Source organism: Toxorhynchites rutilus, chromosome 1 (assembly GCF_029784135.1).
Source record: "Toxorhynchites rutilus septentrionalis strain SRP chromosome 1, ASM2978413v1, whole genome shotgun sequence".
NCBI classification, from domain to species: domain Eukaryota; kingdom Metazoa; phylum Arthropoda; class Insecta; order Diptera; family Culicidae; genus Toxorhynchites; species Toxorhynchites rutilus.
In genome coordinates this window covers 205,218,669-205,243,765 of record NC_073744.1, presented here as the reverse complement: position 1 = coordinate 205,243,765, position 25,097 = coordinate 205,218,669, and the positions used below count along the sequence as shown (strand labels likewise).

At 39.2% G+C, this 25,097-nt stretch overlaps 1 protein-coding gene across 7 annotated transcripts in view; it reads left to right on the top strand.

Annotated features, from left to right (window-relative positions):
- The window catches only part of LOC129764398 (potassium voltage-gated channel protein Shaker), a 279,084-nt gene that overhangs the window by 200,343 nt on the left and 53,644 nt on the right, over nucleotides 1-25,097 (top strand). For 5 of the 7 annotated variants that reach the window (XM_055763439.1, XM_055763475.1, XM_055763460.1 and 2 more), the window contains exons 2-3: nucleotides 18,455-18,578; nucleotides 24,309-24,480. In XM_055763439.1, coding sequence (XP_055619414.1) covers nucleotides 18,455-18,578; nucleotides 24,309-24,480 — 296 coding nt within the window. The remainder of the gene's footprint in view (nucleotides 1-18,454; nucleotides 18,579-24,308; nucleotides 24,481-25,097) is intronic. The other 2 variants (XM_055763450.1, XM_055763481.1) reach the window with 1 other exon arrangement.

The following is a 25,097-nucleotide window of genomic DNA, read 5'->3' as shown; positions in this document are numbered from 1 at the left end:
TTTTGCCGTGTTTGTCATCGACGTGCCTCTACTCGCTTGATTGTTTCCGTCCCGGCACTCATCCCGTCCTTTCGATACTCGGGGTACATCTGTGCGCTTGCAGCATCCATCCCATCCCTCTTGCGTCTGGCCACGGGTGCAAAATTTAGGTCACTTGAATTCGGTTCGGAGTGCGATTTGTTGTCCGTGTGTGTCGTCGAGGTTGTATTGTGTTTTTTTTTCGTACTCTGTGCTGTTATATCCACTCGGTCAGTAGAGGCAGCTGGTCCACACTGACCCCCAACCGTAGGGACCCACTCGGGAAGAAGATGCGAGGAATGCTGCCACCAGTGACAGCTAGCATGTGCCATTAACCATACCACATTTTACGCTACAGAAGAAGCATACGGGCAAACAACGGAACAGACAATGCTGCAACGATTAAGTGACGCCAGAAAGAACGCTGTAACATTATTGCCGAAGCAAAGTGCGCGATATTGAATCGAAATTGAGCAAATCGAGAGTAAGAAATCGAGAAAAGTGCTTAAGTTTAAGTGTTAGATAATCCGAAAGCTGCGGAAAAAGATGTGTCTCCTGTGTGTCTGTGTCGGTGTCCTTGTGGATGTGTGCTGAGAAAATGTGTTTATTTGTTCACGTTCTGAGGGAAATACATGGGAATAGAGCGTCTCGTGCCGCAGAGGAGCCGAAATAATATACATATACATAAAGAACACAACGCACCATATCAAGTCAACATCATCGTGTCCAAAATAATGGAGCGAGACAAATTGCAAGCTTAAAGTAAGAGAGCAAGAACAGAAACCAGTAAAAAATAATCCTAGTGAATGCGAGCCCAGTATGCTTATAGTGTCCCAGTTGTCAGCAGAGTTGTGTCGTGTGTGTATCTCCGAGTTTCACAAGCTAGTAAACAGTCGACATCCGGAACAACGGAAGCAAACATCTATCGGAGGAAACTTTCGGCGGCAGCAACAGCAACTGTTACTACTACTGCAGAGTATCGCCATCGCACCATCATCAGCATATAATTATCAAAAGATTCCTATCAATCCTACGTCAACAACTACTTCTTGTTCTGGTACTACATCAAACGTTACTTCCAAGGCTGCTGCTGCTGCTGACAGTATCGGAACGGACGAAGTAATAAACATCATCGATCGAAGCAACCACAGCAGCAAGTGTGCAGCAAGCGCTCAGTGCGTCAACGGGTTTCAGTGCTAGTCGTCACGCAGACCCCACACATCCAACAAGCAGCAAGCCACCAGAAAGAGAAAACCAGCCGTCAAATCCCTCTCAACACTCACCACAAAAGCCGGGAGATATTGTTAAGCCATTGGTTACCTATTTAAATGCAAAACCATAATCTATCGCAAAGATAACGAAAAAACGCCGTGTAATTCGGCATCAACCATTTCTCCAATAGATTTCGTTGAGAAATGGGGCCTGACACCAGTGCTAGGGCCCAGACAAGAGCCGGTCAGTTGCGGTGAAAGTCAGACAAGCGGTCAGCCCCCTCTTCTTGTGGACAGGTAATTCGTTACTACACCATCATAACAAATCCTCAATCCTCACCACCCCTCGCGCTCGTCACCTCCTTCGTGAAGTGCCACTGAATATAAATCCCATGTGTTGCATTTCATTACGCCCCCCCTCCCCCTCCAACCACTCAAATGGGGCATTTTGTCCGGAAATTCAGCTGTATATCGTTACTACTGTGGAGTAACGAGTATATGGCGTGTTGCGTAATTGGATAAAGCATAGCTTGACAGCTGTTTTTCCGCGCTCTTCCTTGAAGAGACTCTTCAAACCGATGAGTGATTCCCGTTGACCCAAGGTCGATTGATGAAGACGAAACCGTGCACAGGGATACCAAATTGGTATCAGTGGAAGAAACATTCAATGTGGTCGCTGTTTTATTTCTTGTTTCGCGTAAATTGAAACAATGTGTTCAAATTATTAAATAATTTACATGATAATCTGAGAACTCTTTGCTAGTTCATAAAATAATTTGTTAAATAATCATGGCTCATTTTATAACAACGCCTCTAGTGGTTTTGACATCAATTTGTTTTAAAAATGTTAATATTTTAGTGGAGTATTGTTTTTATTTTTTAAATAATTTGGATACCCATGTTGAAAATTCGAGGGTCAGGAACAAAGCTGATTGCTGAATTTGGCTAAATCTACCGAGTGCGTCCTCCAAAGTTTTCGTGAACGGAAAACTGCGTTGGAAGTGGATTGAGTACAATCAATGAGCTCTCGGATGCTGATGTTGCCGAAAATACAATTCCAATCAACTACAAACGAATCGAACGCAGAGTATGGCAACCAAAACACGTGTTCGGAAAATGTACTGCAAGGTTGTAACAAATTATCAAGGACGCTTTTCAATGAACGTGTTGTAGATGAGGCAGGAATTGGACAAATTCCAAGCTGAACGTTAAATTGCTAAAAATTTACATTTTGTTTCCGTTATTATTGATTGTATTTGTTTTTTATGGTTTTCATGGTCTCGGGACCAATATTGACGTAGGACTACGTCTTTCATTTCTATGCTGGGGTGTAAGTTCAAATTTTTGAAAACGAAAGCGTTACACCGGAGAACGAGATTTTGAGCCTTAATAGCTCCTAAACAACTGAACGAAATGGTATGATAAACACTTCATTTGAAAGATAAAATGTCTACGCGTTATATGCTTGTTACATTTCGATCCGAAAACTTGTTTCAATAGCCCTGAAATTGCTTTCAGAACAGGCTATTGAAATCAAACCAATCGGTATATAAGCGAGTGCCGCTCGGAAATCCACTCAGTTATGATTGCGCAACGATTGAGATACGATCGCTGGAATGGATGGATGTTTTCCTAACACAGACTTCAAAACCATGGAGCCTGTGGAAATCGGCATAGCAAATTAGATGCAAGTAGTGATCCCCGATTTTTGAAATTAATCGTTCATCAGCTAATCAATTGCTTTTCCGCAGTCACACTGAGAGAAATAATTAGTTAGACTAATATTTCTCATTTGCTAAAAAGCCATCTGCAATCAAAAAAATGGGTGGGTTGTATCTATGATATAACCGCAAGGTTGACGTGGGACTACCTTAGCTTAGTAATCATTGGTTTGTATTGATTAAATTTTTGATTAAATGAAACAATTTCCGAATTCAATTGAATTCAATACATTTGCGTTGTGAGTAAAAAGTTTGAACCAATGCCTTGTCTCTAGTGTCTGCACGATTTTACCAGGTACCTAAGTTTAGAAGACCGTTTTAGGGAAACGCACTCTAGTCTGCACAAAGGCAAGCGAGTACAAATGTACTCGTAGTTTGCATGTATTTGCAATGCCAGTTTCCCCAGACACCTTGGTTTAGAAGTCTTTATAGGTAAACAGATTTCAGTCGTAACAAAAATACTCCCGATCTGCATGACTTTGCAATCCCAATTTCACTAGACACCTTGGTTCTGAAGCCTATGTTGAGGAAACATATTTTAGTCGGAACAAAAATGCCCCGACTTGCATGTATCTGCAATGCTAATTCCCCCTCGCTCCAAGGATTTGTAGTCTGTATTAGGGAAACACATTTCAGCCGGAACAAAAATGCCCCCAACTTGCATGAATTTGCAATGTCAACTTCCCCATGTCTTTCGATTTGAAGTCTGTGTTAGGGAAACACATTTTGGTGGGAACAAAAACTCCCCCTACTTTCATGTATTTGCAATTAGTGATCCCCGATAATCGTTCGATTAATCGATTAATCGAATACTTCCTAAAGAAATCGATTATTAATCGAACGAATACTGCGCAACCAATAATCGAAGCGAACGATTAATTTACGTCGATTAATCGTTCCAAACCCACAGAAAAAAACGCAGTTTTATCCTGAAATTCAATCATTATCTTTGGTGCTCCCCTAGACTCGTAAACGAAACTCAATGCAGTCAATACGAATTGAGCTTCTTTTGCGAGTTTGGGGGAGCGTAGAAGATGATAATTGATTTTCAGGCGAAATGAACACTTTTTTGATTCCAGATGGCTTTCTAGCAAATGAGAAATATTAGTCTAACTAATTATTTCTCTCATTGTGAAAATTAATCGATTAATCGATTATTTGGGACGATTAATCGTATCGAATAGCAAACTGCTGAAAAGTATGCGATTAGCTGATGAACGATTAATTTAAAAAATCAGAGATCACTATTTGGAATGTCGATTTCTCCAACGCTACTTGGTTTTGAAGTCTGTGTTAGGGAACACATTTCGGAGAGAACAAAAGTCCCCCTACTTTCGTGTATTTGCAATTCCGATTTCCCCAAGGCTGCTTGGTTTTGAAGTCTGTGTTGGGGAAACCGTAAAGCAGGCCAATCGAAACGAGGCAGTTAAGGTGTTTAAATAACGCTTAACATTTTACAGTTATTCAATTATTTATCTAATGAAAAATTACATTTTTATTAATTGCGATAGAAACGTAGAAATATTACGTATCAATTGATGCAAACATCTTTCCGATCCAGTAGAAAATGTTCGAGTTATAAGCATTAGAAATCTTGCATTTTTTCCTGCATGTTCAGTGTTTATGTTTTCATTTTACCCCCCATATATTCCGGTTAGACGTAGTCCCACGTCAAAAGTGTTCATTTTGCCGGAAATCAATTATTATATTTTACGTTCTTCTAAACTCGAAAACGAAGCTCGGTTTGCGTTGACGGCATTGAGCTTCGTTTACGAGTTTAGGGGAGCGTCAAAGATAATGATTGATTTGCAGGATAAAACTGCAGCGACCGTACTTTTTCTTTCTCTGGGTTTGGATCAATTAATCGACGTAAAGTATTCGTTCGCTTCGATTATTGGTTGCGCAGTATTCGTTCGATTAATAATCGATTTCTGTATGAAGTATTCGATTAATCGATTAATCGAACGATTATCGGGGATCACTAGATGCAAGCAGCGGGAGCTTTTGTACTCGTTTGCGTTTTTTGCAAATGGGAATGTTTCTCTAATGCAGACTTCAAAACCATGAAGCCTGAGGGAATCGGCATAACAAATTAGATGCAAGCAGTGAGAACTTTTGTACTCGCTTGCATTTTTGCAAACCGGAATGTGTTTTCCTAATACAGATTCCGAAACCAACAAGTTGGGAAAATAAGCATTGCAGATACATTCAAGTCGGCGATACTTCTATAACCCCAAGCACTTTTATACTCCGGAATTCGTTTTGCTATCACGGTCTACAAAAGCGGGTACAAATGCAACGCTTTGGCTCGACTATTCAAGACTGCATTGGAAGATATCTCTTCATGTCGCCAGCTCACTGAACTTCTGCGCATACCGTTTGATGATCAGGCATAATGTTGATAACTATTTGCTGCGATAACTACTTGCATAATGCATGAACTGACCTAAATTGGGATTTGTTTAAAATTGAATTCGTAAATTGTTTCATTCGTTCCCTAGTTTAATCAATAATTTAATCAATATACACAAAATATAGCTCTGCGCAGCGGCGATATCGTACCCAATGAGGTGGGACTATTGCTGATTGAAGAAATACAATTGATTACTAAGCCAACGGCAGTCCTACGTCAACGTTGCGGTTATATCATAGGTATAACCCATCCATAGTTTTTTTTCCTAGAAAACTGAGGATTTTTTACAAAAAATATCTCAAAATCAGACATGTGTTTTTTTTTCTTTTTTAAGTTATGGTTTTTCGAAGTTTACCGATAGTTCGGAATATTTTTTTTCCTTTTTTTCCTATTCTCAAAAACCATAACATTCATTTTTTACGTTAACTTTTGAACTACTATACGAGAGATGATCGATATATCAAATTAAAGCCAATGAGCTAAACTTCTTTGGAAAAATATTACATTATTATGCCAACTAAAGCTTATTTCATTCACTTATTTATTTATTTATTCATTTTTCGTCAAACAAATGTAGACTACATACTTATATATTATTGTTACAATGTTTTCTTAAGTTAAATATAGTTCCCATGGTACAAGTTTTTTAAGCTGTTTGTGTCAATTAATTCGCAGTGCTGATTGGTTATGCCGGATTTACAATCATCTACAATGAGCGCGATTTTTTTTTCTTCAATAGCGATTTTTATTCGTCAACCAATCAGGGCAAAGCGCGAAATCACCTATGACAGTGCGAAAAAAGATAGAACTCTCCAAGCTTTGGCTGCGAAAATCGCGTTGCTTTGAAAGGAGACACTACATACATCAGACAGGTGGAACAAAATATACTTGATGGATGGAACGATATATCGAAAAAAATGTTCATATGAAACGCTTCATAAAGTTAGAGCTGCATCGATCACCTGTTGCAAGCGTATTGCTGTATAATCATAATTATTTTTACACATTTTTGTTAATATTCGATTGAATTTGTTGGTTTTTTAATTATTAATTATCTGGCATTTTATACTTGCATTCACATTTCTAGCGATATGATTTTGTTCCACCACTCTAGTACAACTTTGTCCATAACAAATAATCGCTGTATGATCAGAGGGATGCAGGTTTGACAGACAGATTATGACTTATTATCGCGCGATATCGCTAACCATTGTAAAGGGCTGCACTGAAAAATATCGCGAGTGAGTATATCGCATGCGATTAAAAGCCGGCATTGTAAAGGAAGCATTATACGCAACATGCGATTGATAGGGGCGTTGTTTGCATAATTTGTTCCGGATGTTTTGGTTAGAAACAATTGACGCCTCGGCACATAGAAATTTAATTTTTCTCGTAATTCAGCTGATTGTACTCGTTGCGAAATTAGATCATTAACAAAAGAAAGCAATGCAAATTTACGGCGTTCTTCTAGTGCTTGGATGTTTATGAGCATGCAGCGTGCTTCATATGAAGGAAGTGGAAATGAGGTCCAGTTTAACTTACGGAGTGCAAATAAGAGAAACTGTTTCTGGACTGACTCAATGCGTTCTTCATGTACGACCATATGTGAGAAGCGTTTGACAAATGTTAACACACTGTTTGCCTTATTAATTACAGAGTTGTAGTGTTTAATGAATGTGAGTTTACAACCCAGGACGACGCCTAGATTTCTAACTATTTCACATTTTTCTACATTTTGGTTTCCAAGACGTATTACAATATTTGGTACATGATTTTTGCTGCTAAATGTAATGGAGTTGCATTTTTTACATTCAGTTTTAGTAGATTTTTATTACACCAAGTATGGAACACATGTATTTCGTTTTGGAATGCTTCGATGGCATTTTCATTACCAATTTCCGCAAAAAGCTTCATGTCGTCTGCATACACAAGTACATTTATTCGATTGAGAACGAAGGAGATGTCATTAACGTACAAAATAAAAAGAGGACCAAGATGAGACCCTTTTGGGACTCCCGAAATTACTTTTACTGGATTTGAGAGAGAATAAACAATTTGTTCACGATTTGTTAGATAAGAATTTAGCCAGTTCAAGAGTCCTTGTTCCATTCCAATTTTCTGCAATTTGAAGAGCAGTAATGGAATGTCGATGCGGTCAAATGCATTACTGAAGTCAGTGTAAAAAGCTACTTTTCTTTACTTTTTGGAAATAGTCACGAAACCAGTTGTATCTCGGGATTAGTTGAAGGTACAAAACATTGTTTACATCAACATACAGATAGTGGTTCTATTCAGGAAAAAATATTGAAAAATTATTCTGTTACAGCTTTGATGACCTTTCGTATTTTTCTTTGGATACCCTCCATCAAAGTTTGGACTCTCTGTTAGTACACCTCAGCGGCCATTTTAGTTCACTGTCTTGTTCGTACGAGAACCTTGGTTTTTTGTTCACAGCTGCATATTCCTTGCCAAATCAAGAACTTCATGGCAAATTTATCAACGAAAATGAACCTAAATTTGCTGGGGATATCTCCACTAACAGTGACCTTATAGAATTTCCGGCCTGGGAGCTGTTCAAAATCCTTCTTACCGTACATTTCGTCATCCGTCAGCATGCATATTTCGCCAAACCTTGTTGTGCAACTTTCCAGGGCGTCTTCTGGCCACCAGATTTCGCTTCGGCGTCCGTTTAGGTTGCTTATAGATATGGCAGTCACGATAACCTTTTCGCATACGAATTGTACGAATGTTACTTTAGTTAGAGTTGTGTTTTTTGGCGATGTCGTAGTTCGAGAGTCCCGGACTTACCTTAATTATTTTCAATACCTTCAACTTGAGCTCCCGATCGTAAGTTCTACTGCGACGCGTTCTCTGATTCATCCGAACAAAAGTTGTACGTTCACGGAAATGCACATCATATACGGTCGATTTAGCCTTTTGTAGAATCTCCCTTTTTTACCTGACCACGCCGGATTTTTAATGTGAATGTCTAAAATTGAATTTCTTCATTCGGCTTCCATCCGGCACAGCTTTTTCAAAACAAAACGAATTAACGTGAATTTTTTCTCATCGAAAGATGCAGCTGGCTGTCAAAAAAACAGATACGCCTACTATGACCGCTGCTATGAAATGAATAGTGCATCCGGATTTTAACTGAACCAAACCTTATTTTTGAAATGAAACTTGTGTAAGTGTCACGCATGTTTCTTTTGGGGTTTTTTCTAATGTTTCTTAAACCTACACCTCTCTCCTTTCCTTTTTCCTAAACCGACTCCCCTCCCCCCATTTGTCACCATTTTTCAATATTTAAATATGACGAAAAACTACTTCCACTTTGTCCAACTGATAGAAATGGTGATTTATGCAATAGCCTTGACAATTTAGAGGCTCGGTTCAGGATCAACCTTATAATACGCGTGGAATCTTCGTTCCCCAACTATTTAACAATAAGTGGATCTCCAAAGAGTTAGTTTTCTGCAATTGTTTTCCGATTTATGTAACCGGAATATCGTATTTGTTAATGTTATCCTCTCGAATGATTTTCAACCCGATTTGATGATCTTAGACAATATTAGAGAGTGGTGCTCAAGATCGCATTGTTCACTCAGGACTGCTTCTGGTGCAGTTTGCGATTAAATGCTCCTCTAATTCACTCAAAACTTTTATTGGAATGGCTAAACATTAAGCGGGGTTACAGAGCTTACAATTTTTTGTTAACATTGGAACTTATTACACAACTTGAATAATTACAGTAAATTTTCTGAGAAAAATGTAATTCCAAAATTTTTTGTAGTGCTTTAGAAAATCTTAACTTTCGACAGAATTCATTGGGGTTTCCGAAACTGCCTTTCGATTTACGGCGTGAGTACTATTCGTTGAATTATTTTAATTTTTTTAATGAGTTTGTGTTCAGTGTCATGTATCTTTTCTCCGAACCAAATGCGTCCGAAGGCTCGAGATAAAATTGGTTCTACACCTTTCTTTTTAACGTAGGATCGGTACCCCTTTATGAACGTTCAATATACATCGCACCGGGCGAGAGTATTAAAGATGATATAAAAGGCATTTGAAAGACAAATTTAAAATCACTCTAATGCTGAATCATCATAGTACATCATAATCATTTCTGTTAGTGTATCACTTTTGATAGCGATCAGTCAACATTCTTTATGTTATTCTTTATATAAACTGAGAGTTAATTTTAATGTTTTCAAAATGGTGCTCAAGGGCTACGAGATTTTTTTTAAATTCGTGAATTGAATTGTGAATTGTGACGTGATGATGATGAAATTTGAAAAGTGAATTGAATAAAATAATTTCATAATCATATGTTAAAAATGCAGCTGTGTCTTAAGAGTGTAATTGGTTTTTTTCAAGATGCAGGCACATCATCAGTGTTGCCCCATTTTTGCCATCATCGAGTATTCGACAGCCTCTCTTAAGGCTTAATATTCACCTCATGTTTTCTACATGGCCTTTCTAATGCTAGAGGTAAATGAACTTCCAAAAGCATTTTTAATGCAAGCAAGAAAGAAAAACACAATTTTATATACATATGGCATTGCTAATTTTGTTCCGTTATACTCAAATGAGAAAAGAATAGAATCATGGTAAAATATTGTGTCAAGTATATACCGGAAATTTGTTATTTTAAATCTTCCTGCTGTACATTTTTCAAATTTTTTTTCAAGTTGGTAATACTGTGAATAGTCTTAATGTCAATTTTAAACGCGATCTGCAATTTAGCTTGTTAACGCGTCAGTGAGCACAAGTTAACTTCATTTTACTCGGTGATTTTTGATATTGATAGTTCTATCAAAACTTCTTGTGCTGAAACGATAATCGATTTGACACGTCAACCTCTATTAGTATTCACCTCTTCAACTAATGAAAACGTCAACAAAATAGAAGGAATGGTGTTCGGAAAGCGTCATTTACTCTGAGAGAACTAGCCCACGGATTAAACATCTCTCAAGAGACCGTTCGTCATATTTTGGTAGATGTTTCGGGCATGAGAAAAGACGCAGCACGACTCGTACCAAAAGAACTCAATTTTGACGTAGGACTACGTCTTTCATTTCTATACCGGGGTGTAAAATCAAAGTTTCGAAAACGAAAACGTTACGCCGGAGACCGAGATTTTGAGCGTTAATAGCTCCTAAACAACTGAACGAAATGGTATGATAAACACTTCATTCGAAAGATAAAATGTCTACGCGTCATATACTTGTTACTTTTTCATCCAAAAACTTGTTTCAATAGTCTTAAAATTGCTTTCAAAACAGGCTATTGAAATCACATATCGGTATATAAGCGAGCGCCGCTCGTACATCCACTCAGTTAGGATTGAACAGCGATTGGAACATGTTGTCGCTGTTGTTGTGAATCTAATTTCGTTTATCATGAAAGCGCTGATGAACGGTGTCACCAAGAGCCTGTTTGTGCACCTAAGGCCAGAAGTGAATCCATCAGGAGAAGAGTGATGCCACGGTTCCGGTTGAAACATCGGAGCAGCCGCCACACACACATACAGGCGCGGAACCCTCGTTGTTATAATCGTTGCTGAAAAATAATCTACCAGTTCCCCTGGGAATTGAAAAATACATTCATTAGCGAAAGAGTTTATTTTAATGTTTTCTATGCATACAACACTGCAACCAAATACATTTGGTTTTGTGATTTTTCAATCAATCTCAATTAACAGGAAAGCTTCTGAATATTATTTTTCCCCATCAGTAGAAAAGTTTCGTATCCAATATTGGATGCATAACATGAAAAACGGATAATGTTTCACATCGCGAAAATCATGTAATTTTCTAGCGATTATTTGCTTCCTACTCATATAATGCTGTGACCAAATACATTTCGTTTTGGATTTTTCAATCAAGTGCGATCAAAGGAAGACCACGGCTTTCGGCAATTTATTAGAGGTGCAATGAATCTTAAGGAATTCCCGCTCTACGCGCACTGGCAAACGATGTTTACTCGACAATTTCTCAAACGAGAAATGGGTGTTGTGAGAAAGGATTAACGAACGCACTAACGACAAACGGGAGAAAGAGATGTTTGGAGGTTGAAGGAAATTGGCAGAAAACATCTTCATTTTATCTTTCGAAAAATGTGATTCATACCACTTCGTTTTGCCAGAAAGAGATTATTGATGCTCAAAGGAGGAATCGAGTCCTCCGAGGAAATTAACCAGCGCAAATTAGAGAACACTATCGATTGCGGCATTCGTACACAAATAATTTTATAATGCAGTTTCATCAAAAAGATTTCTTCGATATGGGGATATATTCACTACATCATGTCATATATTTCATATTCTTCATTATGAAATCCATATCCATGGCACCTATCGGTATCGAATTATCATCGACACCACGATTTTCGCTAAATGCTCCTTTCAGCTCGGCCTGTAAAAACTTTTCTGAACTCTAAACCATCAAATTTGGAGCCCTGAAAAGGACAGTTGATTATATGCTAAGCTAATATAGCACGCTCTCCTCGGATACGATGGGCCAGCTAGATGGCCTTGGGCATGATGTGACGCGTTTTGCATGGATAGCACTCAAATTGGAATCTTCGAATAGGCCTCCTCCAGTGTCATAACCGCGGAACTTTGGAAGCGCAAGTCGGTTTTGAAGTCCTGAGCAATTCCACGATCCATATGCTGCAAAGGTAGCTTGCGGATCAGCAATTCGGTCGACTTCTGATAGCAACGAATTTCACGCAAAGTTCCCGGTCGATAGCGATGTGGCTTATTCGCGCTTCCTGCGGCTGGTGCGCTTATCCGAGCTGCTTTCGTGGTGCCTTACCACCGAAAGATTAACGAGCTGTCTGCTTAGTCCCGATGAAACGAGTGCTCACGGTGCGAGAGTAGAGTAAGAAATGAACGAAAGCAAAGGCCGACCGGGAACTTTGCGTGAAATTCGTCGCTATCAGAAGTCGACCGAATTGCTGATCCGCAAGCTACCTTTGCAGCATTTGGTTCGTGGAATTGCTCAGGACTTCGAAACCGACTTGCGCTTCCAAAGTTCCGCGGTTATGACGCTGCAAGAGGCCTATTCGAAGATACCAATTTGTGTGCAATCCACGCAAAACGCGTCACAACAAGCCCAAAGACATTCAGCTGGCCCGTCGAATCCAAGGAGAGTGTGCTATATTAGCTTAGCATATAATCAACGGCCCTTTTCAGGGCTCCAATTTTGATGGATTAGAGTTCAGAAAAGTTTTTTGCAGGCCAAACTGAAAGGAGTATTTTCGTTTGGATGCTATTCAGCATCGAGAAAATTCCGGAAAGATCTAATCGTTGCTGAAAAATAATCTGCCAGTTCCCCTGGTAATTGAAAAATACATTCATGCGAGTTTATTTTAATGTTTTATATCCATATAATACTGCGACCACATACATTTGGTTTTGTGATTTATCAATCAAGTGCAGTTAGCAGGAAGGCTTCTGAAGATTATTCTTCAGAACAAGGTTTTTTGTATCCAATATTGGATGCATAAAACCTTGAGCTTCCAACGTAACGCTCTCGTTTTCGAAGTCCCCCAAATATTCATTTATTCATTCATTCAGAATGGATTTAGATTCAACTTCAAACAAATGATCTCTAAATCAACGATAGTCCTACGTCACCCTTGCGGTTATACCATAGATATAACCCACTTCTTGTTTTCTTCAAAAATTTAATTTGCAATGTAGTGGCTGAAGACCTGCTCGAATGATAAAGTTCTGATCCCACGTTCATCCAACTCATAATTCCTGGCAACTAGACATGGGTGTACGAGTATGACACAAAAACACAAGAAAATCGATCTAAAGTGAAGGTAATGTTGATTGTTTTCTACGATATTCGTGGTGTTTTGACGTAGGACTACGTCTTTCATTTCTATACCGGGGTGTAAAATCAAAGTTTCGAAAACGAAAGCGTTACGCCGGAGACCGAGATTTTGAGCGTTAATAGCTCCTAAACAACTGAACGAAATGGTATGATAAACACTTCATTCGAAAGATAAAATGTCTACGCGTTATATACTTGTTACTTTTTGATCCAAAAACTTGTTTCAATAGTCTTAAAATTGCTTTCAAAACAGGCTATTGAAATCACCAATCGGTATATAAGCGAGCGGCGCTCGGAAATCCACTCAGTTCTAATTGAACAGCGATTGGAGCATGTTGTCGCTGTTGCGGTGAAGCTCTTTATTTATCATGAAAGCGCGGATGAACGGTGTCACCAAGAGCCTGTTTGTGCACCCTAGGCCAGAAGGGAATCTATCAGGAGGAGAGTGATGCCACAAACGGTTCCCTGGGAAGACATCGCTACACACACATACACGCGCGGCTATTAACAGGTGGTTATCGAGTTGGCATTAACCACTGGTGGGCTTCCAGTATCGAGGAAAATGTGGAAATATCTAATCGTTACTGAAAATAATCTGCCGGTTCCTTTGGGAATTTTCAAAATATATTCATGTGAAAGAGTTTAATTGAATGTTTTCTATCCATGTAACACTGTGACCAAATATGTTTCAATCAAGTGCTATTAACAGGTGGTTATCGAGTTGGCATTAACCACTGGTGGGCTTCCAGTATCGAGGAAAATGTGGAAATATCTAATCGTTACTGAAAATAATCTGCCGGTTCCTTTGGGAATTTTCAAAATATATTCATGTGAAAGAGTTTAATTGAATGTTTTCTATCCATGTAACACTGTGACCAAATATGTTTCAATCAAGTGCTATTAACAGGTGGTTATCGAGTTGGCATTAACCACTGGTGGGCTTCCAGTATCGAGGAAAATGTGGAAATATCTAATCGTTACTGAAAATAATCTGCCAGTTCCTCTGGGAATTTAAAATTACATTCATGTGAAAGAGTTTATTTTAATGTTTTCTATCCATGAAACACTGTGACCAAATACATTTGGTTTTGTGATTTTTCAATCAATCGCAATTAACAGGATAGCTTCTGAAGATTATTCTTCCCCATCAGTAGGATATTTCCGTATCCAATATTGGATGCATAAAACCTTGTGGCTCCAACGTAACGCTCTCGTTTTCGAAGTTCTCCAAATATTCATTCATTCAGAATGAATTCAGACTCAACTTCAAACAAATGATCTCTAAATCAACGATAGTCCTACGTCACCCTTGCGGTTATACCATAGATATAACCCACTTCCTGTTTTTTTTATCCAAAATATATATTTTTATTAAGGCTCATATGGCGTCAACCTGACGGGGCCGGGAGCTCAATATTTCGACCATGTTTGCCTTATAATTATGTCAGTAATATGTGGTGTTGTCGGAATTCCTTTCAGATGGTCAATAAAGAGTTTAGAGGAATTTGAGAGAGAAAATTCGTCACAAACGGCCAGATTTGTAGGATAGAAGTTGGATTTTGCACCACGATAATGCACCAGCTCATCGATCGATCATTGCGAACGAATTTTAGAGAAAAAAATTACAAAAATGTGATTGAACAAGCAACGTACTCTCTGGATATGGCCCGGTGTGGCTTTTTTTTATAGTACGGATCTGGGACCAAGCCTTTTGTTGCATTGCAAAATTTTGTGAGTGTTAAGAAATTAGAACAAGAGAAGAATTTAAAAATCGATTGTTTGGGTTTTCCGCCAATAAGGACCAAGACTTGTTTGAGAGAAGCATTATAAAGCTATTGTCAGAATGGCATCAAATTTGACAACAAAACGATGCATATTTGACCCAAGTCGGACAATCCGACGGATATTAAATAATGTTTTGAACTTCACACAAATATATATATATATATATACTCACACTTCGCTAGCTTTGGGATGAATAAAGAGATCGATGTATTCCTCCAAAATACCTTGAACAGAATCCGTGCATCGATACAATGCTTCTCAGTAGATTAATAGCTGTTTAAAAACAAAAATAAATAATCTACAAAAGCTCATGCTATCGACCTGAAACTGATGTCATATCAAAACAACAGACGAAAAAAAAACTCTTGCAAATACAATTAAATGTCTATCAAATGGAATAAGTCCGCCCCACTAGCAGCCAATCTGTGGCGGAAAAAACTTCACAATTGTTAACAGCCATATTTAACAACCCTGTCCGTAGCACAACATTGCGCGACACAGAAAAATAGTCCCCAGTTCCTTTGTATCACCACACCGCCGTCGTCATTAGGCAACAGCTTTGTACTTCAATAAAAAAATGTTAAGAGTTTCAAATTTAGATTTACCCTTCGCTTTTTTCAGTAACACGCTACCCCGCAAAACTCACCCCAAAACGCCACCCTGCCAACAAATATTGTTAATGGTAATCTCCATTATTATTGGTTACCGAGCGGAACGCCATGAGTTGTTTCATATTAAGATCAATTTTCATTAGGTTTCCCCGCGGAAGCAAGTAGCTTTGGGAGGCAAGAAACGAAACATATTTTTGTATTCAACGCTTGCAATTGGTTCTGTTTCCCACTACTTGCAAATAAGTAGCATACTACACTCAGCGAAACAAAAATAGCACCACTTAGTTTGTTTCCTTTTTAAAAGCTGTCGGACTGACCACAATTTCGCAGATACTTTCCAACATGATTAAAAAAGCATTAGGATTCAATCCACTATAAATTTAGTTTATTTTGTAGGATCATTTACATTTTAGCCACTGAAAGCTAAAAAAAGCATGCTAAATAAAAATAGCACCATTTCTTTCTATTGCAAAAATCAATTTTTTTTGACAAATTACATCAAGTAGGCGTATTTAGTACAGTAAAACCTGTTTTTGTGCGATTTTTTTTGTGCGGTTTTTTTTGTGCGGTATATGAAAAGAAGCATATTTGACAAAGTTATCGTCCATTTAGTTTTTATCGATGGTTTATATGCATTTCAGTGCGAAAAAAGCATATTTGCGCTTCAGTTATCCACTTCTGAAATCATTCCCTTCCTCCCATTAAATGCTCTAAGTTTTTCTAAGTGTTTGCATGGCATGATTTCTAACAGCAACACGTTTCGACATGCAACTAAAAGCACAAAACAGCAACGCGCAACCGAAAAGGCAAACTGTCCCGTCGCAAAGCAGGGAAACAAACGGAAATTGAACGGTGAGCGGCGTGGATTTGAGTTATTTTCTTGGGGGAAACTTTTTTTATGCGGTCCCGCACAAAAAAAGTTTTTTTTTAAAATGTGTACCGAACACGATTTTTTAAAGCTACTGGTGAAGTTTTGCACGATTTTTTTTATGCGGTCCCTATCCCCCGCACAAAAAAAGGTTTGCCTGTAATGTGTTTATAATCCATTGTTTCGAAAAAATTCAATCAATCGTGATTTCATGCTGCCAACACTCTCGAATTCGACATTTGAGCATGTTTACGTTGCGAAATTGTTTGCCATTTCCGTAAACACGGCGCGCGAGTATAGACCAAAGGTTCTCGATGAGGTTCATGTCTGGAGAACAGACTGGCCAAACAAGAACTTTGATACTTCTATCAGAAAACCACGCTTTTGTCAGTTTTTAGTTGTGGATTGCAGTATTGTCTTGCTGGAAAACAAATTCATGGCCCATTAATGCCTCACCATGTTCAATCAAACTTATTTCTACGTAATCTTCAGACTCATTTTTTGTCGTTATCCACGCCAATCTTCTTTCGCAGGAAAATGCACCCCAAACCATGAGTGATCCTCCACCAAAGTTCTTGCTCATTTTAACATCCGGAGCTTTGCGCAAATCGTGCCAGTAGTACTGCCAGCCATCTGGTCCATCAATGTTGAACTTTTTTTTTCCATCCGAAAAGAGCACGTTGTTCCATTCGTCGGAAATGTACTTCGTAGCGAATTCGAAGCGATTCAATTTATGGCGTTCCGTCAAGTTGAGTTTTCCGAGCCTTTTACGCCACTCCAAGTTCTCACTACTGGACAAAACTTGTTCAACGCGACGTGTAGTAACCGGAAGCTCCAATTCCGCACGGATTTGAGATGCTGTTCTTTTCTAGTTCACTGCAATTCTAGGAATTCTCCGTATATCCATCGCCGAGGGCTTACTTTTCTTTCCCGGTTTCTCAACGCGGTCACCTTTGTCACCGTTTTTCAAGCAATTTCCAACAGTCGTGTGTGCACGATGAATCTTTCGACTGATTTCTCTGTTTTAGAGGCCTGCATCGCTGTAGGCTTTGATTTTCACCTTTTCCTCGAACGTAAGATGCCCAAATGACATAGGAAAACTTTGATTTCACTACCAAACGAACCCACTTTGAGCACAACTTCGACCATTTGGAAAATCATAACAAACACCTGTCAAATGAGGACCAGAGGGAATTTATTACAGGTTGGTGCTGTTTATATTTCGCATTGATTTTTTGGAAATGTTGAAATAAAATGTAAACAGTCCACAGAATAACTATCATAATGTTGGTAAAATATGATAAACAGGACAAAAGTAAGCTGTGATGCAAAATCAGATATTTATACAGGGAATTTTGAATGAAATCGCAAAAAAAACGCAGTGGTGCTATTTTTATTTCGCTCAGTGTAGCACCAAACTCGTGGCGTGTGGTCGATGCCAAAGGCGCTTGAAGGCTTTGATCGACAACTGCACAAAATGCACTCCTCGGCGTATTCAATGTAGCAATCCAACAACCCTTCAAATATCACTCCCTCACACCACCACCCACAAGCGTTAGTTTTGCTAAAAGGACGATTGTATATGCCCACAAACTAAAGCACTCCTCGATGAAAGCGCGAGTTGATAGCACCCGATGATACAAAAGAAACAAAGTGAAACAAATTTGGCAGCTGCTTTCAGCCAATTAAATTGAAATTAATTCGAAGTGCAATCGATCTGCTCAAGGCTTACCTCGCACCAAAACCATTATTCAGTGGCCACACATTAGCGTGATTTGACAGAAGGCCAAGGTTTTCCGCGGATCCCACCCGATATTCCCGCGTTACCGCGGCCGTACAATGGTGATTCCGATTCGAGCAGGAAATGATACTCACCGGAGCTGGCCTGGAGAGCATGACGATAATATTTTTTTTCGTTTTTCTACGTTGGTGTGAAGAGTTAACTAACAAAATCTTTCTATCCTTTTTTTCTTTTCACAGGTCTCTACCCAAGTTGAGCAGTCAGGATGAAGAAGGGGGGGCGGCGCACGGTTTTGGGGGAGGCCATACTCATTTTGAACCAATACCGCACGATCATGATTTTTGCGAGAGAGTTGTTATAAACGTAAGTATCCCGTGCTTTACTGATATTTGTTAGCTACAGAGTTAGTATTTCAAACCTTATCTTTCCCCAAAGTAGTGTAAGGTAGACCATCTGAAGGTTTTACTAAAGGGTGACACGACCATAATTTGATCAAACATGAAAGTGTGTAAATTTATTTTGTTTATTTCAAAAGGGATTTTTTTTACTTTTTGAAAACGAATCTTTCTTTCAACTTCTCCATGATGTCAGTTTGACGTAAAAAGCTTGCCGCTTTTAACAGTTTTTTTTTTTGGGTCTTCTTCAAGGTTTCTCTTGACGATGACCACACCAGAACCAATACACCAGAGCTCGGACATTAGGGCTCTGGTGTATTGGGAGAGTTCTCGTCCTTTGGAATTCGACTACGTGGCCTTTGTTCAGTAATTGGAGTTGTTTCTGAGAAAATAAACAGCAGAAGTTTTTCCAGGCACTCGTTCACTCGTTGACGTATGAAACTCTCACTCAGGAAGAATTTCGAGCTGTTTGAAGTCTGTCATTGAAAACGAACTTCGCCAGCATCTTCGTGTGCAGCTTCTGGGATCGTGTTTTGTTTATCGTCGTGGGTTGGAATCACTACCTTCTACACGGCTATAGACGACACTCTTAGCTTGTTTGCGACATTTACGACAGAGCGGTTGAGGTTCCGCTTGAAACGATAATTGTTTTGTCATCGCAGCAGCTTCCGGTTTTTAATTTCCCTCCGATTTAGGCTTTTTAACAACTGAAAGAATACCCACTTAGTTCGTACGAGATCTCAGGTTAATCACCTACGACGGAACGTGCGGTACAGATTTTCATCATACCTACGTAGGGCTTACTCCAATATGCATCGTTACCTGAATCAATGGAAACTCGGTGTTAAGTAAGAATCCACAATCGTCACCTGAAAATAAATGAAAGTATAAAAAATGACTCAATACAAAACATATTACCCTTCATACTCACCTGATATTTACCAACCTTGAATTGTGTTCAAAAATTTATCTAGTAGTCATTTGTTTACTAGTTACCATGCCAACCTTGAAATTATATCAACACTTTTAGTAGAACACATTTATTTATTCGTTGCCATGGTGCGGCCACACATGAATTATGAATACCCGAGGACTCGACATAAGCGTAAAAACACACTAGGCGGCTCTCCCGTGCGGAATTTGTAATGACAGCTCTCTGCGGGGGCTCCAGAAGGATATGTGAATGAGATAAAACACACATAGTGGGGCGGCTGTGTACGGTTCCAAAATCACTGCGTTGGCTCAATGGAGACGATGAGCCGCAATGGTTTTGTAAGAGTATTAGTGTACATTAGAGTGTCAATGGATGTATAGGAAAAAAGTGACCCTCGAATTTTCATAGCGAACTTGGTTAAAAATGTTGATTCCCACGAAAAACTATCCTATGCAAAATATCAACTCAATCGGACTTCATTTACTAGTGTCGCACAGGGGTCAAAGTTTGAGTTTTTTGAAAACTGAAAAATCGCCCAAGGTAAAGGAAATCGGGATTTTGGAAAATAAATTTTTGATGCCAAATGTCTTCAAATTGCATGAAACGTCGAGATCTAGTGTCATCTCGAAAAAAATTTTTATCAAAAATCCAAGATCCGCACGGGAGAGCTGTTTTTGTAAAATTTAAAAGTATCGTTGTGACTTGCCGGGTTTGGCAAGTAGTTTACGGAACATTAAGCTTCACAATTGCAGTCAAACAACCACTATATCTCGTCCCACGTGCAACAATTCATCGCGCAATAAAATTTAGAGCCAATCCACGTCAACTGAAATTTTGGACAGCTCAACTATTGCCAATAATAACGCCTACCAAGATGAAAAAAATCAGTTCCGCGTCGACTCTGCTGTTGTCCATACAGCATTTGGTGGTAAAGCAAGACCTATAACCACTTTCCTGAAGGCCGCAAAAAGAATTAGGCTTACAACAACATGATGGTTTTACGTTACCCTTGTCACACTCAGACACAGAATGGTAGCGATGTGAAGAATATCTCTTGTTCATATCCTTCAAAGTTGCTGAGGTTGCCAAAGCCGTAATTGGAATAGTAGGAGATCCAAGCTATTGGCCTGATAGGATCACCGTTCGCATGTTTGAGCCTAACCAAAAAACGGATCAAGTTACTGAACAGAACACATCCGGACATAACGTGTACAGTGCGTTGAAAGCCCTGAACCCACTCGATCAAGTCGTGCGGTTGACGAAACGGACACTTGATTCAATGGCAATACTTCGTTAACCCTTTCACGACCACGGGGACGCCGATGTCCCAAGCAAAAATCATGGATTAATTAAATATTCACGTAACCATTGTAAATTATTTTTTTTATTTTAATATTTCGGAATGTACCTTTTTATTATTTTTACTGGCAATACATAATAGCAACCATAGGGACATATTTGTGCCATAAATTTAAAAAAAAAAAAGGTAAAAGTTTTTTGAATTTTTAGTATAAATTATGTTTTTAGGGTGCCTATTGATTCATAACATATAGCTAAATTGATTTAATAAGGTACCGTAACCTTATGGTCCTGAAAGGGTTAAGTCAGCTCTTCAACCATAATTGCACCGTTTTTCGTCAAGACCGATAACCCTCTAACAGCAACAAAAGCATTAGAGGAGTTCTGCTGGCTATTTGTTCGTAGTTGAGGCGATCTGGCGTAGTGGTAACATTCATACCTCTCACGCAGAAGATCATTCTCTGCAATTCTCACTCCCGACAAACTTCCAAAAATAGATGTAAAAGTGACGAACCAGCCGAAATGTGTTGAAAGTCACTATAATAGAGAAAACAAAAATTTTGTTCGCACTATAAGTCACGGTTATTGCCCCTCCCAGAAGCCTTTCGGTCGAGTAACTATGGGTGTGAACAAATGCGAGCGACTCAATGCACTTCATCTGTGTTGTGTACATTTTTATAACACGTGAAAACCTATAGGAAAGAACATGGAAGCTATTGCGGGTATTACAGATTTATTTCGCACACATTTCAAATGAACAAGCAGTTAGGAAAGACCAGCTACATCTTGCAACATTTTTTCCTCAACCTTCTCGAGTCATCTGTCTAAAAAAATGGGTATCTCGGCCGGGAGTCAACTGGCATGTCTTGAGTTTAGGGACCAATAGTCGCACAGACAGCCTCAGTTCGTATACCATGACGCAGTCCTAGAAGGCAGACCAAGGAAAGATAGCTCCAAACAAGTCGAAGGGCGCAAATTTTGATTTTTACCCTTCATGGGGAACAGTACCGAGTTGACGAAAGTCTATGATTTTGACAGTCCTCGAGAAGAGTTTTATGAACTTCTCAGTTCCTTCACTCATTATAGGTTTGCACGTCAGACCCACCTCGCACCAGACCACTCTCACAATCTCTACATCATGAGAAGGGATGTAGACACGATACTCTAACTTGAACTGTATGTTAATAACAGTCAAGTTTGCGTGCTTCCGGTCAGCCAAGACAACTCGCAGTTTGTTTGGTCTTATTTTCGATAATTCAGATACAGAAGTAAGTCTGTCCAGTTGGGAGGCGATCTGGCGTAGTGGCAACATCCGTACCTCTCACGCTCAAGATCACCAGTTCAATTCTCACTCCCGAAATCTTCTAAAAATGGAAGTAAAAGTGACGAACCAGCCAAAAGTGTTGAAAATCACTATAACACAGGCAAAAAAAATCTGTCCAGTTATTCCAAAAACAAGCTACGGGCCAGTTACATGTGTATCTTCTGGACGAGGGTTCTGTTGGAATGGAATTATTTGAGGGGTGATGCGAGGAGAAATCGAGGAGTATTAAATGGTTGAGAGGTGGGGTTCGCGCTTTTTTGGAAGTTGTTTTGTAGTGTGAGCTGACTCATCTCCAAAAGAAATGTTCTCCGATGTACATAGAAGCTTGCTTAAATGTTTATCTGGTCCTTTTTTCATACACATGGAGGAATCACTTTTTTTAGTACGTCGATGTCAATGAACGGACAAAGGGTCACATCGTTCGCAGTGATAATATTCCTCTTTCCACTGATAAAACACACAAAGTCAACAACGGTATTGGAAGAACGATAACTGAGACACGAACAATGTCTGGTTGGTTCAGGCTGTAGACGAGAATTGTCTATTTTTATCAAAATACTATTCCATACAACCGTAACATCGGAAAACCACTTTGCTCATGGTTTAGAGCCAACCCTGAGGTGAACTTGCTCTTCTGAGCAAGCCGTAACTTTCATTATAGAGAAATAGCTTCATTAAGTACTACCCCCAGGCTTTTCGAGCTAATGATTCTCGGAAAACATTTTTTCAAAACATCGTCCATTACATTTCGGCGGCCCAGCGCGGTTTCGTGCCCAAGCGTTCACTCCGTCAAAAGCCTCCTCTGAGCTCGGGTTCATATTCCGTTTCTGAAAGAGTTCAAAGATGTATATTACCTGAAGCTTTTGTATTGCATGTTGGTGGGACGTTGGAGTATTCGGCTGTAGTGTGGTGTCCATACTACCTAAACTAGTTTAACGGAAGTTTATCCGATTCACTTTGAGACATCTTCCATGGAATAACACCATCAATTTATCCAGTTACGAAAGTCTCTTTTCGTACATACACCTGGAACGAATTACTGGAGGCAAGACCTAACATTGCGATGGTAAACTTATTTAGTGATAGGTTTCGAGGTAACTGTGACGACACTTCGTTGTTAATCTATCTTCACAAAAACAGCCACCACCGTTACGATCGCATGTTTTCCTGTACTATTTGATTTGGTCACTTTTCGTTTCGATTTCCTGAACTCGATGCACAAGTAGTTTGGATTTTCCCAATGCACGAGCGAAATTTTGATGCGTTGCTTCTCTTGCTTTGACATGGTTGATAACTGAAAAATGTGAAAATCAAAATAGAGACATCATTCTGCACGCACACACTCAAATGAGGGGTATTCTCAGGTCCATGATTAAAAAATGCACATAGTTCAAGTCGACCAAATTTTGATCGTAAAACCCTTTACAAAGCCTTCTAGCATCTTTTCACTGGCTGTAACATTGCCAATCTCGGCTACGAAATTATCAATAGATACAGCCAAATTTCTTCCTTCTAACCTCCACCCTGTCCAGTGTTGAAGCTCACGCCCTTTTGAATGCCGTAACTCTACAACATCCCCTGTCTAGAATACCATTCGTTCTGCTCATCGATTCAGTAATCTGTCTACAAAAGCTGAAATCCTCAACCATCAAACACCCTTGACTCTTTTCTATCAAGATTTTTGGATTGGAGAACAGTTTTCTTCAAAAATATAATATACCAAAAATACCACGAGGGATTACTAGCGACGAATAACTTTCGAGTTATATTCCCTTATTAAAAGTATATAATAATAGTAATAAAACAGCTTATATTCTACGTTGTTGACGGGTAAAAGCTCGTGTCCATCACTATTGATATAATAGGACTACAACCGACCAATGCCTACAATGTTGATAATTGGTATTGTGTCAAAATTAGAACGCTTTAAACGGGGCAAACGTCCATGACACAAAGCCAATTAGACACACACACGGTATGCTCTTCAACGTGTTACACATGTAACATGTCAACACGTGTGTTCCACTCAATCAGTTTTATGTTCTAATTGTGTGCATTGAATATTACCTGTGGATAACCAGCTGATGTGGGTTTGATCATCATACTCAATTTCTTTTTCATATCTATTTCTTCCCATGCAGGTCAGTGGTTTAAGGTTCGAGACGCAGTTACGAACGTTAAACCAGTTCCCCGATACTCTGCTAGGCGATCCGGATCGAAGGTTAAGGTACTTCGATCCACTGCGGAATGAATATTTTTTTGACCGGAATCGACCGAGCTTTGATGCCATTTTGTATTATTATCAAAGCGGTAGTATATATCAATTCAATTTCCCCATCAGCGAAATTAATGGATTTGTTTAAATTTCATCTTCTCCCTCTTGTTTTCTCTTTACTTTTCGGTTCTGTTTCTCCGGTACGCATCCAACCACCATCACCGCTACCAACACCACCACCAACCACCACGCCACGGTTACAAAAAACAACCAAACATCGATCATCACTTGCCTATTTCGTACTTTGGCTTAAACTTATGATTATTTTTTCGTTCCATTTTGAAATTTTCGAATATTTATACATCATCTTTCATCCCGCTCGCACCTGCCACCATCGTCTTCATTTCTCCCGTCTTCCAATGATGCTGCTACTGCTGCTGCTGCTGCTGCTGCTGCCTGGCTGATAATGATGCTAACAATGATGATGATGATGATGATGATGATAATGATGATGACTTCGCCACCGCCAAATTTGTGCTGTCACATTTCACGCTTGTTTTTTTACTTAACTTTTTGCGTTCTCAATGCTTTTCCTTGGTTTGGTTCCGTTTTGCTTCCGTTCCGTGTTTCATCCATCCTTCGGAATTGCTGCGCGCGTGGAAAATGGCGTAACCTCAACAACTCAACAAACAAACAAAAAAAAAAAACAATGCAA